Source organism: Nestor notabilis, unplaced genomic scaffold (genome assembly GCF_000696875.1).
Source record: "Nestor notabilis isolate BGI_N333 unplaced genomic scaffold, ASM69687v1 scaffold16798, whole genome shotgun sequence".
Classification (NCBI taxonomy): domain Eukaryota; kingdom Metazoa; phylum Chordata; class Aves; order Psittaciformes; family Psittacidae; genus Nestor; species Nestor notabilis.
Window position 1 is genome coordinate 59,470 of NW_009938911.1, and position 17,207 is coordinate 76,676.

At 43.7% G+C, this 17,207-nt stretch overlaps 1 protein-coding gene across 1 annotated transcript in view; it reads left to right on the plus strand.

Annotated features, from left to right (window-relative positions):
- The window catches only part of RREB1 (ras responsive element binding protein 1), a 65,532-nt gene that overhangs the window by 24,544 nt on the left and 23,781 nt on the right, over window positions 1-17,207 (plus strand). Inside the window, exons 5-6 of the mRNA XM_010019596.1 lie at window positions 1,793-1,937; window positions 3,138-3,277. Coding sequence (XP_010017898.1) covers window positions 1,793-1,937; window positions 3,138-3,277 — 285 coding nt within the window. The remainder of the gene's footprint in view (window positions 1-1,792; window positions 1,938-3,137; window positions 3,278-17,207) is intronic.

Below are 17,207 nucleotides of genomic sequence, written 5' to 3' on the forward strand. Positions count from 1 at the left end.
TCCATGATGCTGTGCCCAGCCTGCTGAGCACATCTGCACACAGATGCTCTCTCCTAATGAACCTCCCACAGTGTGACTGGCAGGTGGTGTCACCAGTGTCCATCCGCTGTTTGTGTGACCAGTGAGAGTTACTGGGGTTACTTGGCCAGTTACTTTTCACACGATTTTTGTCATGTGGACCTGGTCCTCCGAGCAGCCCCAGCCTTGCCGGGTGTTGAAAGCAGGCAGTAGCTGACATCCATTTTAATGCTGCATTGGTTCTGGTATGTGTGGTGCTTTTGGCTTGAGGCTGTTCCCACAGAACACCCTCAGAAGCCTGGCTGTAGTTTGAGACGGTAATTTAGCTGCCTTCCTTTTTTTTTTTTTTTTTTTTTAAAAAAAATGTGTAAGCCAGAACATCCTGGTGCTGATGCGTTCAGCCATTGTGAAAGGAAACATTAAAAATAGTTTTGTGTGAGGAGACAGTCCTCTCAGCAGTTCTAGTCCTGGTCTGCCCGTGGGTCAGCTTGGTCCAGTGTGTTATCTTGAAGCATCATGCTGTTGGCATCCAAAACTAAAACGGATTTTATGTCATAACATCCCAAGCAGTTATGAGGACATAGGAGACTCGTCTAGGTTACAACATTCTCTCATGTTTGAACATGATAGCGTGCAGTCGAGTTAAATGGCACAGTCCTGAGCTGAGCTGTGGGTGTGACTTCTGAAGGATGTGCCCGAGTGCCGTTGACATTGTCTCCCTCCTGCTGCTTTGAAGTCAATCGTATGGACAAAGGGCAACTCTCTCCTGCACTCCCATTTCTAGCCATTAGAAACAAAAATTTGCATTGCCTGTAAGAGCATAAGTTTGACTTTTTTCAAAAGCACTATAAATTTGAAGTGAGGCTAAAGGCCCTACATAAAAAGACATAAAAATTGAGCTTTGAGTATTGAGGAAAAGAAGCACAGGCACAATACCTTCATCTGACTGAAGGGAACTAGGCAACAATGTCTTCCTCAGGTTGCAAATACAGAAAACCAAGAGGCAGGCGGGTCAGGTATACAGATATTCATGAGATTGCTTCCTGAGCTGTTCCTCTCCCCTTCCCAGTGTCTTTATGACAAGACATAGTTGTTTTCCTGGGGAAGCAGGTTTTGTGAACATGCTTTGTCAATAATGGAGTTTTGCAAGCCATACCTGCTGCAGCTTAACAGTGTGACCAGATATATCTTGACTTCAAAGCTGCAGTTGATATTCAGTATTGGGGTACAGCAGTGTGTTAAGGAAGAGAAGGAAATAAATGTATTTAAGAAATGTTGCTTTGATGTTGGCAAATACAGATCCATTTGGGGTATAAAAGCTATAGAAGGAGAGCAGCTGAAGATGAGAGGCTTTTTTTGCATTAGGTGAAATGGATGCTAAGCTTCAGGCTTTTACTTACTGGACCTCCAACAGGTTGGGAAGCAGGGCACGTAGATTACTGTGCAGTATCAGGCAGAAGCAGGGCCTCTGGGATGATGGGGGACAGGCAGGGTGCTCATGGGGGTTCATGCCAACAGGGCAACTGCCCTGCTATGGGTTTGGACATGGCGGAGAGCTGCAGGGCTCCTTGCTGCGGTCCTGAACAGTCTCACGTTCTGCAAAGGACCCATGCTGGATTGTGCCCCAGCTGTTTTGCAGAAGTTCAGGCTGGTTTGTGTGATCTCTGCTGGTATCCTTTAAAGGCAAACCTTAGAAGTGGTGTTGGCATTAAAATTTACTCAGACTTTCTGCCCCGGTTTGCTGCTGACAGCATCTTCTTCCCCTCCTGCCCAGGCACATGAAGATTCATGAGAAGGATCCGAACAGCACAGCGACCACAACTCCCCCGTCGCCGCTGAAGCGCAGGCGATTGTCTTCGAAACGGAAGTTTTGTCACGATGCCGAGATGGACAGAGAGGAGAGGATACCTGCAAAAAAGGTTCTTTATTCAGCATGAAGCAAAAGACATTCCTGGCTACCTCCTAAACTCTGTCACATCATACAGTCTGCATGGAAATACAAAAATGTGGGCTTCTTACAGCCCTCTATATATTTTAAAATGCCATGCTTGTCCTTTGTAGGCAACAATGTTGTCTGAGATTGACAAGTAATTTCTCATTTCAGAGACTGAAAGAATTGAAAGTTGTTTTTTTGTTTGGGTTTTTGTTCTTTTTTTTTAAATTCTTTATTGTTTAAATTTGGGTTTGCTTATGATTTATATTAGATAATTGATGTTGGATGACAAGAGGATGAACTATTCTTTAGCTACTGCAGCTTTTCCCCTACACTGATTTTTTTTCTCCTGTTTAATTCATAATAATCTTGCAGGATAATGATTAGAACTTGTAAAAAACTAGTGTTTACTTCAAAAGCAGCAACAGCTTAAGTCTGTTTTTGTCATGAACTGGAGAAAAAATCTGTAGTACATTTCCCTTTCACAGTAGCATAATCCCGCATTACTGGAGTTGCAAGAGAAACCAGAAAAATATTTATTTGAAGGCTAGACATTTCCATTAGGGTTTTGTTTATGAAACATTTTAGTGCATTTCAGTCATTTGTACAAAATGTATGGTGGCTGCCAAACTTAACTCAACCCTTTCCACTTACTATCTCTAACTGGCCAGCTAGTAGCAGTTCCATGGAACACAATATCCCTCGTTCTTTGCATGATTTTCTCCTTGTAATCAGAAGAGGGCTACAGAAAACTCATTGCTTCTCCCTGGACCACTTGAGTTAGCAGTTGGCAGTATCTGAGTGGCATAAATAATTTAGGCTGACAGCTTGCCTGGCTTTCTGGAGGGGGAGGGATGCTGGTTCAGTGGTATATAAACATACGGGTTTATAAGTTGTTTAGATTGCAGTTTCTCATTAGAACTGATGTATCCATGCCTTAGCTGCATACTTTATCTCCTTTCCTCCCATGCCTCCTTTCCTCCCATGCACGTTCTCACACACACACAGAGGCTCTGTTGCTTACCCTCTTTCTGTTACCGACATGAGTCATTTCTGGTCGCCTGCAGCAAAGTTATGGTTGAAGCCTGCTACTTTGTTTTTAAGAGAAGGACTTCAGATGGATTGCATGTTTGGTTTGTTGCTTAAGATTTGGTCTAGTGAGGTTTTTTTTCCCTTCTCTCTGAAGGTTGTCGAGGATGGTCACTCCTGTGAAGGGGATAAGAAGGCTGAGGAGGAAGTTTATCATTGTCCAGTGTGTTTCAAAGATTTTTTTTGCAAGTATGGGTTGGAGTCCCACATGGAGACGCATCCAGATAATTCACTGAGGTAAGAAATAGTCCTGAGAGTGTTTCTGGTTACCAGGTGGCCCGAGAGAGCCTGCTGGGGAGGGGCAGGACCCATTCACCTCCCTGCACCCTTTCTGATTTTTGGCACAGGTTTTTACATGCTTCTGCCTCATCTTGTGTCACCAGGGTGCTGTAGGGCTTAGTTTTGTTATTTTTTTGCAAGTACAGGAAATCTTAATAGCTGGGAATGTTTTTAGAAGAAATTAAAGCATCCCTTCCTCCCCTCCAAACCCATTGTTGACGTTACATAAAATTGCAGAATGCCAACATGGCAAAATATTAACAAGTTAAACTAAAGATGCTTAAAACATGAAGCAAAACTTGATAAAAGTATTCAGGTACCAACCTCTGAGATTATTCCGTTTGGGGACAAGAAGGCAGCTGGATATAAAGGTTTTATTGTCTGTTGTGGGAGTGAGCAAAGATAGATGAGTTTCTGGTTCCAGACTTTCAATAAAATGTGTTATGCTTTTCTGCCTGTTGAGGTTAGGGAATGATGTGGATTTTGGCTTAAAGCAGCTTCTTTTAAGAAGGAAAAATTAGTTATTAATTGTTTGGGAAGGTGCTTGGGTGTTGTGTTTTGGTTCAAGTAATTGCCTCTGGGACTCCTGATACTTCTTTATTTCCTGTTTTTTATCATAGAAAAATGTAGAGCCAGATACATGAAGATATAAAAGATATTCTAAGTCTGGTTTAAGCATGTATGAAAGCTGCTGTTTTAGAAAAGGAGATTGTCCATTTGCAGAAGCTTGTTAGTGTTTTAAGCTTATTTTGGGACATTGGACTCCAATGATCTTTTCAGAAGGGTGCAGAATTCACCATCTTGGAGTGTCAACACCCTCTCCTGAATGCCGTTTCTTAGGAGAACGGCATGGAGCAGAGCCATCCCATTCTATTAAATGGGATTACTTCTATTAAATATTCTTTTTTTAAGAAAACATTGGTAAATATGTGTAAAACCATTTTTTAAGTCATTGTAAGTGCTGTAATTATTGGGAAAAGGAGTTGGAAAGCTCGCTCTTAAACTTGGTCCAGCAAATAGTAGTGAATTGAATGGAATTTGCTGTTTCTGAAGTAAATTTTCATTATAGAGCAAAACTGAACCAGTTGTTCAATGGCAAGAGCTCTGCAACCCCCACAAAAGTGTCAGAGATAATTTTGCCATGCACTTACGCTTACAGAAAGCAGCTGTTTTATTAGACTTGCCCTGGCATTAGCCTCACTTTGAAGCTTCTATGAAGATACGACCTCTTTGCAAAGTTCTGTGCCATGGACCTCAGAGAACAGGTGGATTCTCTTGCTTTGAGTGATGGATAAAAGTTAACAGAATGAATACCCTTCTAGCATGGCAGCTTTGCAGTCTGCTGCAGCAAGGCAAAAAGACAGACTAGCTATGCAAACATGCTCTTCCTCTTCATGCAACTCTTTCTCTAAGACTAGGAGACTTGCTTCAGATAATACTGTCCTGAAATGGATTTTGCTACCCTTGACTGGGTTGAGCAACAGAGACTAAAATGTGCCCCTTAATCAAAGCCATGATTGTCAAGCTGTGTGGGCATCAGTTAAGGGTGGTGCTGCGATGCTGGTCTTCATGGACTTGTCTAGATGATGGTAGGGGTTTCTGTCAAGTACTTGCTTTAGTAATTTAAGATATGTCAGTGGAGATAGCACAGAACAAGGAAGCTGTGGTTCTCCCCGGTCAGCTAACACATTCAAATGCATAGCCCTGCCTATGTGGTTTAAAACACACCTTTTGTCCTAGTCTAGTCAACTAAAATGACGCTGTGTGCTTGTCCCAACCAAACAGAAAATCCTCTGGTAAGCAAAGCAGTCTGGGCCGCTGTTAAGGTGATCCATCCCAAAGGAAATAGGTTAAAACCCTTTGCAGGCAGCGGCTGTAATCCCCTGGTTCCCAGAGTTCTGCAAGACTGTAGGAGTCAACAAGATACGCTGAACATGGCATGCCATTCTGTCCTGAGTTCATGTGACTGAAATGATTCCTCTTGGTGAGGCTTAAGGTTGTCTTTTTGAGTGAGAGGTGAAGAAAAGAGAAAATTTTGCTAGAGTATCAGAGCAGGAGGCACGTGTGTATGGGTGTGCTCGTGGCAGGGGAGCAAAATGCAAAATGTTAGAAGGCGTTCATCGAATCCTGGTGTTTCCTTATTGTAGAAGACAAGGAGGAAGAACACTCCTCAAAGTTCAAACAAACAAGCCTAGCAGCTGTGTTATTAGCAAAGGGCAGGGAGCAGAACACCCTCAGTCTCTTTTTATTGCCAGTATTGTAAAAGTAGAGTCACTTGACCAGGACTTCTGTGAGGCAGGTATCAGATGCTATACAGCCCAGAGCCAGATGCTCTGGATCTGGTGCTTGGTTTGGATCTACAGCTTTAGGTAGCCCAGCACAGACTATTTTGTCATGACCAGTAGTAAGTGTTGCTCCATCTCCCTAGCCGTGCCTTTCTTTCTAAACCACAGGGCAAACGTCTGACTCCTTTTTGCTCCCCCAGTAGTTAGTATAGAAACGATTATGGACATCAGCTCTGGAGCGGTGCACCAGCATGCATTGCTTTGGTGGTGGTACCAATCTCCCTCCCTCCCTTTAGGGATGCATCCCCAGCAGCAGCAATGTGCTCGGGTGGGCAGAAGCTTCTGCCTAGCTTCCTTGTGGTCCTTTAATCCTGCCATTGTAGTGCTGTTGTGTAAACACAGCCTCTTGCCCTCAGAGTTGCCCGAGTCTGTCTGTCCCTGGCCCCCCTCTGCTAAGCAGCAGAAAAGGTAAGGCTGTCTGGATCAGTATGTGAGCAGCTAATTTACAGGGTGGGCCATTACCCTTCCAGATACTGTCAAATGAACAACTTTAAATCACAGGGTTAGCTGTTCAAAGCCAGATGAAAAGACACCCCGCATTGTCTTGGCCAGTACTGCTTTTTAATGTAAAGCCCCGAGCAGGGAGCACCTCATTGTTTACTTGCAGCAGAATAAACAATACTTAATCCACTGATTGTGTGAGAGGGGCTCCCGCTTGGGAGAGTATCTCTTGATTATGTAAAATCCTAAATCGTGCATCTTTGTCTCCTAATTACGGTAAGAACTGCCCTGCTCTTGGGAGCAATAATAGGGTCCTTTGTGCTGCTGACAATAGGCTGTGGCATTGCATCTCCTTCATGGCATTACCCCCCTTGGTCAGTCTCTGTCCCTTTGAAGCCCTGAGACCTGCACCCTAATTAGTGACATGAGCTGGTTCCTGCAGGGTTGCCTGTAGTGGGAGGTGGCTCAGGGGTGCTTTCTGAACCCCTTTGCCCTCTCTACCTGGATTATTTAAAGAAGACGCCTGTTCCCCTGCAGCTGGGGCCTCAGGACATCATCTATTTTGGTGAGTTTGTATCTGAGTGCTGATATAATTAGCAGAGCACTGAAACACTCTGCAGCCAATAGGGAAAATGAGAAACCTCGAGGAGCGGGGTAACTTCTGTGGAAACTTTTGTGGTGGAGGGTTGCTGTCAAACATGGTAATGTGCTTGTAAAGGTCAGCTGACAGACAGCTCTGAGCAACATCAGCAGTGCAAAGGAGACAGAGGATTTCCTGGGGAGAAACGTTTCAAGGTGCTCGGAGAGGTTTCTGCTCCTTCCTTTGGAGAGTACAGTGAAACAGGCTTAAAGTAAAATGGGTGGCTTTTAAAAAAGCACAAGCACTACAGAATTCCTCTGTTGGGTTTCACCGTAACCAGAGCATAACCTTTATATTTCCTCTCCTCCTCCAGGAGGCTTCTTACAGTACTCTGTACCTGCAGCTAAGAGTGGTTTAGTTTTTCCTTCCTTACAGCAGCAGAGAGATTTATGCTGCTTCTCGTGCCCATGTATTTTCCTGAGAAGAGGAGGAGGGAGGTGGTGATATTGTGGCATGTCTCCTTTCTTGGAGACGTGTTTCTACATTAGATCTTGACAAGGACAGTTGTGCAGTTTGAATGTGGTAAAAGCCTGGAAATTAATAGGTGTTATGGGGACTTTCTGATCACATTTGGTTCAGTGTGGCATTGCTTTCAATTATGGGATGTGGTTCTGCTAACTTCCTACAAGAAAAAACAGTCACTGCAGACAAGTGAAAGACACTGTCTGCCTCAGTAACTGAGCTGACCTAGTGACCAGAACCTGTAGATGCCTGTTGCCATGAATGGATTTAGGGTAGATAAGTTTTTTGAGCTTTTACAGAGCATGTCCAAACAGTGATATAATACAGTAAGCTTTCTAACTTGCCAATTCCCAGGCATATTTTCACAAGGACAGCAAAAGCAGCTCTCTTGCTCCAGGGTAATGTGCTTCTGTAGAACTTCCGAACAAAGAAAACCAAAAGCCATTCACAGTCTACCTTGTTCTTCAAAACAGCTGACCCAAGTTTTGCTAAAACTTGTAAAGTCAAATTGGCTAGAGATTGAATGCCACCGTGAAAAGCTGTTGTTTTGAACAGTTAGATCAGTAACAGGCATAGCAACAGAATAGCTCAGTTCCTGGAATGGAAAGTGTCAGGATGCCCTGACCATTGGTGACTGTTTTAATTTGCCTACAGTTTTGCCAGGGTAACTACTGTGAGCTTTTGTTTCTGAAAACACTCCCAAGTGGAAAATGCTGTCATTGTGTCTTGGTGTTAACCTGGCTTCACACGTAGGAGTGGACAACTTAAGTGCCCTAGGAATGGTGTCCTGGACTCTGTGCGAAAATTGTTTCATGAGATACCAAGTGCAGCTTGTGATTCAGGTGGGCTGGTCACCAGGTTTTCCACTTTGCTAGCACATCCCCATTCTTCAGTGCGTGGTACCAGGTGGTAGGGTGCTGCAAGGCACCTGGGGCCTATGTCCCCATCTTAAATTGTTATGTCAAATGCACATGAGCAGCCCTTTTTAAGTCAAGACAAAAAGAAGTGGGTTTGGGTCAAAATGATTCCAGGTACTTAGAATATTATGTTTATTGCCCAGTTTTCCCAGAGTCTGTTCTGGGAAGAAGAACAGGATGATCCCCTATCATGCATCAGCCTCTGGGAAAACTGTTCTTCAGCACAGTTCTGCACATAGGCTTTGGGGAGATAAAGTAATCAAGAAAATAAATTAATGGAAATTTAAAGTGTGCGGAGATGATTTCAATCATTAGCACCAGTAGAAAAGACTAGTACAAGACTAAGTTGTCTATGGTGCAGCAATGTGACAGAGTAAAAGTAGATTGTACAGGATGTAAAAGAAAAAAAAAAACACCAGAAAAAGCCCCTTGAATTTCATTCCTGTTTCTGCCAGTGCCTACTTAAGCAGCTTTAGGAATACACTTTCTATCTTTTCTCTCCTTATATAGTAGGGAATAATCCCGCTGACTTAATTCTTGTGAAGCATGTTGCTTTCTACACATGGTCAGCCTTTTGTGGGAAGGGTGTCACTAACACCCTCTTATTGCAAACTTAGAAGAGTGAATATGGCTGAAAACTAAATGTTGTTTGGTGTTTATATTGTGAGACAAAACTATGGGTTCATGGTGGGGAGAGGAAGTTTTTTTGCTAGTAGTTGACACTTTTGTTACTGAAAACAGCTTGAAGCATGAATGATAAGTGGTATTCATGCCCCATCTCTGTCACAACTGTTGGTGTGCACATGGATAAGCCTCATTCCTTGTTAACACTTAAATGTAGGAAATACTGTGCTCTTTTAATGCAGCTGGATAATTCTGAGTTGGTTGTATCTTACATGATAGTTGAGTACCGAGAGAGGGATGGAGAGCACTCTAGAGGTTCATGGACCTCCTTGACCTTTGCTTTTGGCACACTATACTTTGACCATAATACTTCCCTTTTTAGGCATTTTCTGAGATTGTACCAGCAAGGGTAGTTTAGGTAGGAACTACTGCTAGAGTTATGGAGTAGTGAGAGTCAATGCTGTAGAAGACTTCTTACAGCCAAGGATGGAGGTGCACAAGGGTCAGTTGTGTGGCATGGCTGATTTGGCTGACTCTCCAGCTCTACTCTGCTCCGCAAGCTGTTCACTCGATGTCTTGCTGATAGGAACTAGGAACCAAATTCAGATCTTTGTTGGCAGCATTTTCACTGCAGGAGCAATTCCATGAGCCAGCTGGTGACGATGAAATCCAGATCTGGTAAATGCTAGCACCAAAAATAGTCTGCGGTACAATGCAACTCTTAATGTTGATAAGGCAGAGGAGAGGATATGCAAGCAATCTGGTGAATGCATCCTTTTACTGAGCAAATGGAGAAGTGGGTTGAGCATCTGTATGCTGGCTTGCAAAAGCAGACCAGAACTGCATTTTAAGTGCTTTCTGAAGTTTCTGTTCAGAAACAAAAGATGGGAAACATCTGAAGAGCAGCGCGAGTCCGATGCTGGCCTAGAAGTGGTCAGCTCACATCAGGGAGCTCATTGTGTGAGGAGACTGGGAATCCAGAGCAGCCGGGTAAAAATAACGGGTAGTGAATGGACACAGGGAGTGATGCTCTCATGTGAAACTGTGGTGTATCACATGGTGTTGAATATCTTAGCTCGGCTGCAAGAATAGAAAGGGGTAAAATGCAAAGCTGGCTGTAGAGGAAAGCTTCTCGTAAAAGGGAATCCAGGAGGGAAGGGGGGCTGTGCCAAAGTAGGTTGTTAGCATGCCTGCCTGATCCTGGTGACCAGGGTTTGTTTGTACGCAGGCTCTCTCAAAGTGCCGGCTGCTGCTTGCTGTGTTAGCAGTCATGTCTGCATGCTGAGCATAGCTTACCTGCAAATGTCAATAAGGGCAAGGATGTTTGGTCCAGACTGGGCTGCACATATTTGTGAGCCCTGTTGTCATCGGTGGATGATTATAGGATAGATAAGGGCCTCTAGATGTGTTTCTACTTGTGAAAAGTGGTACTGCTTTTCTAACATGGTCAACACATAAGGGTTTGCTTTCATTTAACTCTTGCCATTAATTTTAAAACTGCACAAGTACTTGGCTTCTGTATCTGAAAGGTGTGTTAGGAGGCAGAAAGAGTTTTCTTACCCCAGAAGAATACCAGAAGGTCCATTTGAGCTTGTGTGCACAAATAACAAGTTTTATTCTGTATGCTGTGCAGCTTCCAGTGTTGGTAGCTGTAGAGGACTGTACTGGTCATGATTTTTTTCTTCCTGAAAGGTATGCTTGCCCTAATTATTAAATCCTTCATTGTTTAAGTTGATCTTCAGCTCTTGCTCCAGGATTCTATCCAGCCAATTTCTTGACACTTTAGTTTTTTAAAACTTTGACACGGGTTAAGTAACAAAGTCATTATGAGCAAATGAACTACTTTGTTTTTGCAAGTGTCTTCAGGCCATCTCCCATTTTCCCTTTGTTTATAGCATGTTAATTCTGTTGAAGTAAATGGTAGCGTAAGCTAGTGTTCCACTGGAGCAGAGGTATTTAAATCTGGCACTGTTGAAGTGTTACTGGTACGTGCAGTTCATTACAGTGTTGGGAAGAATGGCATCTTTTCCTGATTTTACTTTGCTCACACACCAAGAAAATTAAAAGATGGCACAGGATGGTTCATGCCTTTTTGTTAGATCTTGTAGCAGTTAACTTCACTTGAGTTAATCTGACCGAGGGAGTCAAAGAGTAACTGGTATGCTGGTATGGGCACTGGCTCTGCTGTATGCTGACCAGTTTCTGAAGCACGACATCACACTGGTTTATATCAGGTCTGTCCTGGCTCCTACATGGTACTTTTCTCGCCTGGACCACAGCACAGCTGTAGGAATGCACACAGCATTGTGCATCCCTCTATTAATAGAGGGGCTGGTGCAGTGGTTTCAGCCTTTGCTGTACCCAAGGGTGACTTCGAGGGACAGGATTACAGGGAGTGACAGAGCACGTTGGTAACAGTGGGACAGCCAGTGGCAAAGTGGGAGGGAGGGAAAAGTCAAGTCCCGCCTTTGCTGAGGAGGTGAAACAGTGTGCACTGAACTTCTGGTGAGCTGTGTCCATCCCCCTACACACTGGAAAGGGGAGGGGAGCCTCTCCAGCCTGTCAGGGAGTTGGTTCCTGGTGCTACTGTGCCGCTTGTGGTTTCAGCACAGACCCATAATGTCGGGTGACATGGAGATGGGAGAGCAGGAGGTCCTACGGGGTCAGACATGCTGTGATGCTGCAGGGGAAGGAGACAGGAATGATCATTGCAGGACAGCAGGAGGGCCCACAGGGATCCCTGGGAGGCAGGCGGGAGCAGCGTTCGCAGCACTGCTGCTTTTCCATCACTCATCTGCAACAAGCGGGAGAGATTAGTGCAGCTGTTAGATGTTATTTCCCAGGGCCCTGGGTGGGGAGGCCAGGAAGGGTTTTTCATCCAAAAGGAGATGAGATCTGAACCTGGGTGGGGTTGCACAGGAGCAGAAACCACTTTGCTGTCTCTCATCTCCCTCTCTTTGCTTTGCCCCAAAAGAAGTGAGGGAGAAGCAGAGGAATCCTTTCCTGAAGGTGAATGTGTCTGTAACCAGCTAGTTTGCCTTTCATAGGTGGCGAAAGCCTTTATGTTTAAAACTGTCCTTTCTCCATCTCCAACTCCTTGTCAGCTTCCTCTGCAGCACGTGTTACTGGTGTGGAGGCAGGGAGCCTGCTCCCATCCCTGGTACGGACATGAGTCAACAGCAGGGAATTGCCCATCTTTCTCTTTTGCCCAGTTGTATTATTTTTAGATCAGCACAGGATTTTCTTTGCTCTTAAGGAGAGCTGCATTAATTCTGCCAATAATGTGAGACAGAAAGAATAACAACAAAGGTAGAAATTTATATGTGGTATGTATTAGGGATTTTGGTGGGAGGAGTTAGGTGTCTTAATAGGTGTCTTTAGGTATATTAGTGACTTCTGTCTCAAGATGTGTTTCATTCTTGTTTTGTTTTCCTTACTTCTGTTTGTGGCAGTTGCTAAAGAGCACAGACAGGAAAGGAGCCAAATGATACCAAGCTTTTTGCTTTAGATAAGGCCCAGAAATTAACATTGTTCTTATTTGTTGGCATCCAGAACATGGGCAACATCGTGTTAGTGAGCTGCATGGGTGAAAACTTCAGGTTTTGGTCTACTCTTGTGTGCTTTCAGAAGTATAAGTAGAAGAATGCTAAATGTCACTTTTCTACTGCCAGTTACGGGTAATGCAGAGCACAGTGTTTGTTTAATTTCTTGGTAACAGAATGATAGATACAAATATTTGGCATTTGCATCCTGACTACTGAAATATAAAATTTAGAAGGATTGAATGTTTGACTGCATTACCCTTAATTAAAATCAAGACTGATTAATTTTGCTTAAAATTTGGCTCTGCGTTTCCTTCCTAAAATGTCTTTCCTTTTCTTAAAGGAACAAAGCTATTTCCATTGCTGACAAATTGGAATTGGCTCAGTGAAGAGCGTAATGCAAAGCAACAGGCATCACTTACGTACACTTTTCTTGCAACAAGCAAGGTGCTGCTTGTTGTAAGTTTAGCAAATCCTGGCTTGCTTCTTAATGGGCTGTACAAAACATTGACTATTTCTTAATGCCTGTTAAGATGCTTTTATATCCTAAGTAGCGTTACAGATTTCAAAAATACGAACTTATTTTAGTAGAAAGCTTTTTAATGGCGTGTTTTTACACGGAGACCTTGTCTGCATTAGAAAACCCCAAACTTTAAGAGGTGCAGTGGTATAGTAATAATTAGAGAGTCTCCTGGTGTGATACATGGCCTGAGCCCCAAGGTCAGCCTGGTCATTGCACTGTCGTCACACAGTTACATTTTGGTTCTGCTTTTGTGTTTTAGCATTTCTGTTTTCCCCGCTGCTTGCTTTGTACACTTCTGCTAACGAGCCAGAACTCTAGTGTTAAGTTTGCATTGAGCAGGTATGAGTGACTCCAAACCATAAAGGCAGTGGAGAATGAAGCTCACTTTAAAGTGTCCTTAGCTGCCAGAAGCAGTTTTTTCCTTTTTCCTTATAACTGAATCTGTGCTTGGAACTGAACAGCTTTCTGCTCTTTGTTCTGTAATCATATTTATAGAAAAATGGAAAACTGTGGCCAAGGCTAGCAATCACATGATAACACAGCAGCTTTTATTAGCTACATCTGGAAACTTACCTTGCAAGTAGAGTGCTTTTATCTCCACTCAGGTGTTGAGCCATTGCTCTGCCTGTTCTGCTAACGTCAGAACCTGTTCCCATCTCTGTTCTCTGCAGCCATACCATCCCTGTTTGACTTGGCACTTCACCTGAGCAGATTTGCGAATTTGTAAGGGGGGGGGAGGTTATGGTGTTTTGTTTTGGGGTTTTTTAAGTTCATTGTGAGCAAAGTACTACCATATGTTTCAGATACTTTATTTGATACGCTGGACTTTTCAGACTTCCCACAATTATTTAACTATTTTTTATTTTTCTTTTAAGTAGTTGAAGCAACATGAAAACATGTTCCTATCACCTAGGATTCCTGTCTCTTGTTCTTCTTAGTCTGTAGGTTTAGATATAAAAGTACTGTAGGCATTGACACTAGCAAACATAGAAAACAGTACTGATGGCAAAACAGAGAAATTAATGCTTAGGCTTCCGTAAAAACAAAAGAAATGCTTCCAGTTAGTGCACTGCAAGGCATGGTAGCTTACTCCATTTTAAATTAACACAAGCCTTAGTCAGTGCAGCGTGGTGCTTGCCTTAGTTAGTTAGGTTTTGAAGCTTAGTACCTGGAAGTTTTTCTCGGAGGTGGTACACATCCCTAACTGCATCTGTATTGTTAACTGTGTTCAAAACTCAAGCCATGTCATTTGGGAGAAACTGAGACTGCCTTCCTTCTTAAGGTGAGGGGGAGAGAACGCGACACACACAGACATGGACACGAAAAAGATGATGTGCATACGCTTGGGCAAATGGGCCATGTATTTTAAATAGCTTGCATCTGTAGCGAAGACTGACAAGCCCAAGTGAGGTCTGCAGAGCCTGAGAGACCTCCTGAGCCAGCGACATGATGACACCCATCAGCATCAGGAAGAGCTTTACAATGACCTCCCTTGTCCTTGGGGAGTGGTGTAGGCGCAAGGTGCCAGCACGGTTGCTGTAGCCTGGCAGGCCACCTAGGGAGCCTGCCCCAGAGAAGCTGCTCCACACATTTCTCAGGCTGCTTTTATTCCAGCTCTCCAAGCTGTGACTGCCTTTACAGGTGTGCTTGGACCGTGGAGGAAGGGAGGGCATACACAGGCTCCTCCTGTGCTCCCGCTCTGTGTGATCCTGTAAACTGTGATGCCAGGGGAAGTTGCTGAGCCAGGGCGCAGTGCATTTATATGCCCCAAAGTGACTACATCTTGGGATGACAGGAGTGATATATCTGAATTTTTCCTTTTTTCAGCTGCGAGCTTCTTTTTGGCTGAATGGAAAAAGAGCTTAATCCTTTTCCTGACTTCTCCTTTTGCTTACTGCTTCTTCACTCACAACAAGGAAACTAAAAGAGAAGACTAAAGCAGAAAGAGAAAAATAGGCAGGGTTTTTAATTCTGTGCATTATAAAAGAGAGAAAGCACATACTCCTTTTTCAAGATACTACTTTTGTTTTGGGGGAGGGGATGCGGTTCCCTTTGCATGGAAAATGCCATTTTTAAATTGCAAATTTTTACTGTCCTGAGGCATAGTAGTTGATACAGGTGTACTGCAAAGGACTTTCACACGGGTCTCTGCTCTGAAAGATTAACTCTCAAGTACAGCTTTTGATGGGAGCCCTAAATAAACCAGTGCTTAAAGTCTGTGAGGTGAAGGAGTGTTAAGATGGATGAGGTGCACCTGCCTGCTGGGATGGATGGCAACTGGCTGCTTGGCCAGGAGCGCTGGCTCCTGCTCAGCCCAAATCTTGGGGGTACCGTAGCAGGTGCCAGCTCTTCAGTAGCTCTGTGGTCCCCAGTGGTAGATGTGCCTGCCCCGTCACGCACAAGGGGATATAGCTGCTGCATTGGGTTGCTGGCATGGGGAAGACCGGGCACATGGAGCTGCATCAGGATGTCCTGATGTGAGGGTCTTTGTCCCTCTGCAGAACAGCAGGCCCCACAGACCACCAGTGATGCTCCTGGTGGTGCAGGAGCATGCCAGAAGCATGGCTTGGTTTCACGCAAGCCATTTTCATCACCTCTAAAAAAGAATTTGTTTAATTAGCCTGCAAGTTCTTCAGGTGACTGCTCTAACCCCTTAATGCTCTCCTTCCCCCAGTGGTTTTGGTGGTTGTGTGTTTTTGTTTTCACTGAATATTAAAGCTTTGCATCACAGAATAGGTGCTGCCAAGTGAGCTGGAGGAGAGCTGTAGAGTCTAACGCTGGAGGAGAGCTATGCGTTGGCATTCCCACTCTCCCCCACCAGAGATTTTTGTCACATATAGCAGACCTCTTTAAGTAAACATTTGCTTTGTAAATGGCATTGGTTCGGTATTTAATGGAATGCAGGGACTATGCTGGCAATAGTTATAAAGGTAGGATGCAAGTGAATTGACAGGGGAGATAAAACATATTAAACCTCCAGTGCATAATATTTCTGTCCTAGCCTTCTGGGTACCGTGATAACAAAGGCCATGTTACATATACTTCACACTTGCTTCTTTCACCACTCAGAGACTATGAGTCAAATTGCTTATTGGGTGACTTGGTTATCTCTTTCATTTTCAGAGAATAAAAAAGGTCTGTGGAAGTTTATGTAGTGATAAAAAGAACAACAATGGGAGTTTGTTAGGGACAGGACAGGGAGGGGGTGGTTTCAGGATTTTGTCAGGAGTCATTTCTAATTGCAGGATGTTTTTTTAATGAGTAGGCACATGTCCTTTTCCTTGATGCGGAGGGCGAAGACAGTATGGGGAGAACTAAGGCAGGGGAGACATGTAAAAAACTCCTAGTGAATATAATATTCTCGCTGACAAAATCTGACTGCTTCACATTCACTGGTGTTTGCTTCTGTGAAACTCAGGCTTTGGTTGTGAGCTGAAGCTATAACCAGAAGGAACCGTGTTGAATGAAACTGTGTCACTTGTTGAGTGCAGAGTGAATGTGACCTGTCATGCTGCAGAGCTCGAATCCTAGATAGTTAAAGGCAGTAAGCTTGTTTGTTGACATGTTGGCCAAATGTTGCTGTGTAGTGCTTATTGCCTGCAGCATAACTGCATTTTCGATACCTTTGATTTTTTAACACAAGTTTACTTTATGTGAGAGAGTTCTGTTTGCTGAACTTGGGATTTGAGAACTTAGGAAAAACAGGAAATCATAGCAGTGGGAAAAAATGATGCACTTGCCTTTTTCTTCGGGGCACACTGGCTGTGAAGGAGGTGTATGAGTGTCAAAAGTGTTGAACATATTTCAGGTCTTTCTCCTCTGACCCTCTTCCCCTTCAAGGAGCACTAGTTTTCCTTTTAAAACAGTGTATTTCTCTTAACAGCTTTGAGAAAAATCAGCGAAAGTTAATGGAGAAGACGATGCAGAGGAAATTCATATGCGGGCGTTTGCGTGGTGTGCAGTAGTGTGTTTTAAGCAGTAGTTAAAAAGAAGGTGCTATTTATACATTTGCAGCTGCTTGGTACTTAGGTCTGATTTAAGCTCTCTTTGTCAGAGATTTTTTTAAAATTTCTTTCATTTTAATAGCACTTTTCAGTAAAAATGAAATGGTGTAAAGCCATTGAAATATTTTATGTTGGACAATGGGAAGGTTGTCAGAAAGTTGTGGTCTCAGCTGCCACTTGGCCATATGCCCACGTGGGATGCTCAGATCTCATGTGCTATATTCTTTAAACTGCTAGTGAACGTAATGGCCAGAAACTGGTAGAAAGTGGCTGTGATTAAAATGGCCTTTCTGTGGTCATAAGTTTTTGACATGCTGTGGCTTTGTTTTGCATTTAGCAGGTTCTTGGTATCATGGGGTAAGAGGAAGGAGGCTGTCCTAATGCAGGAAT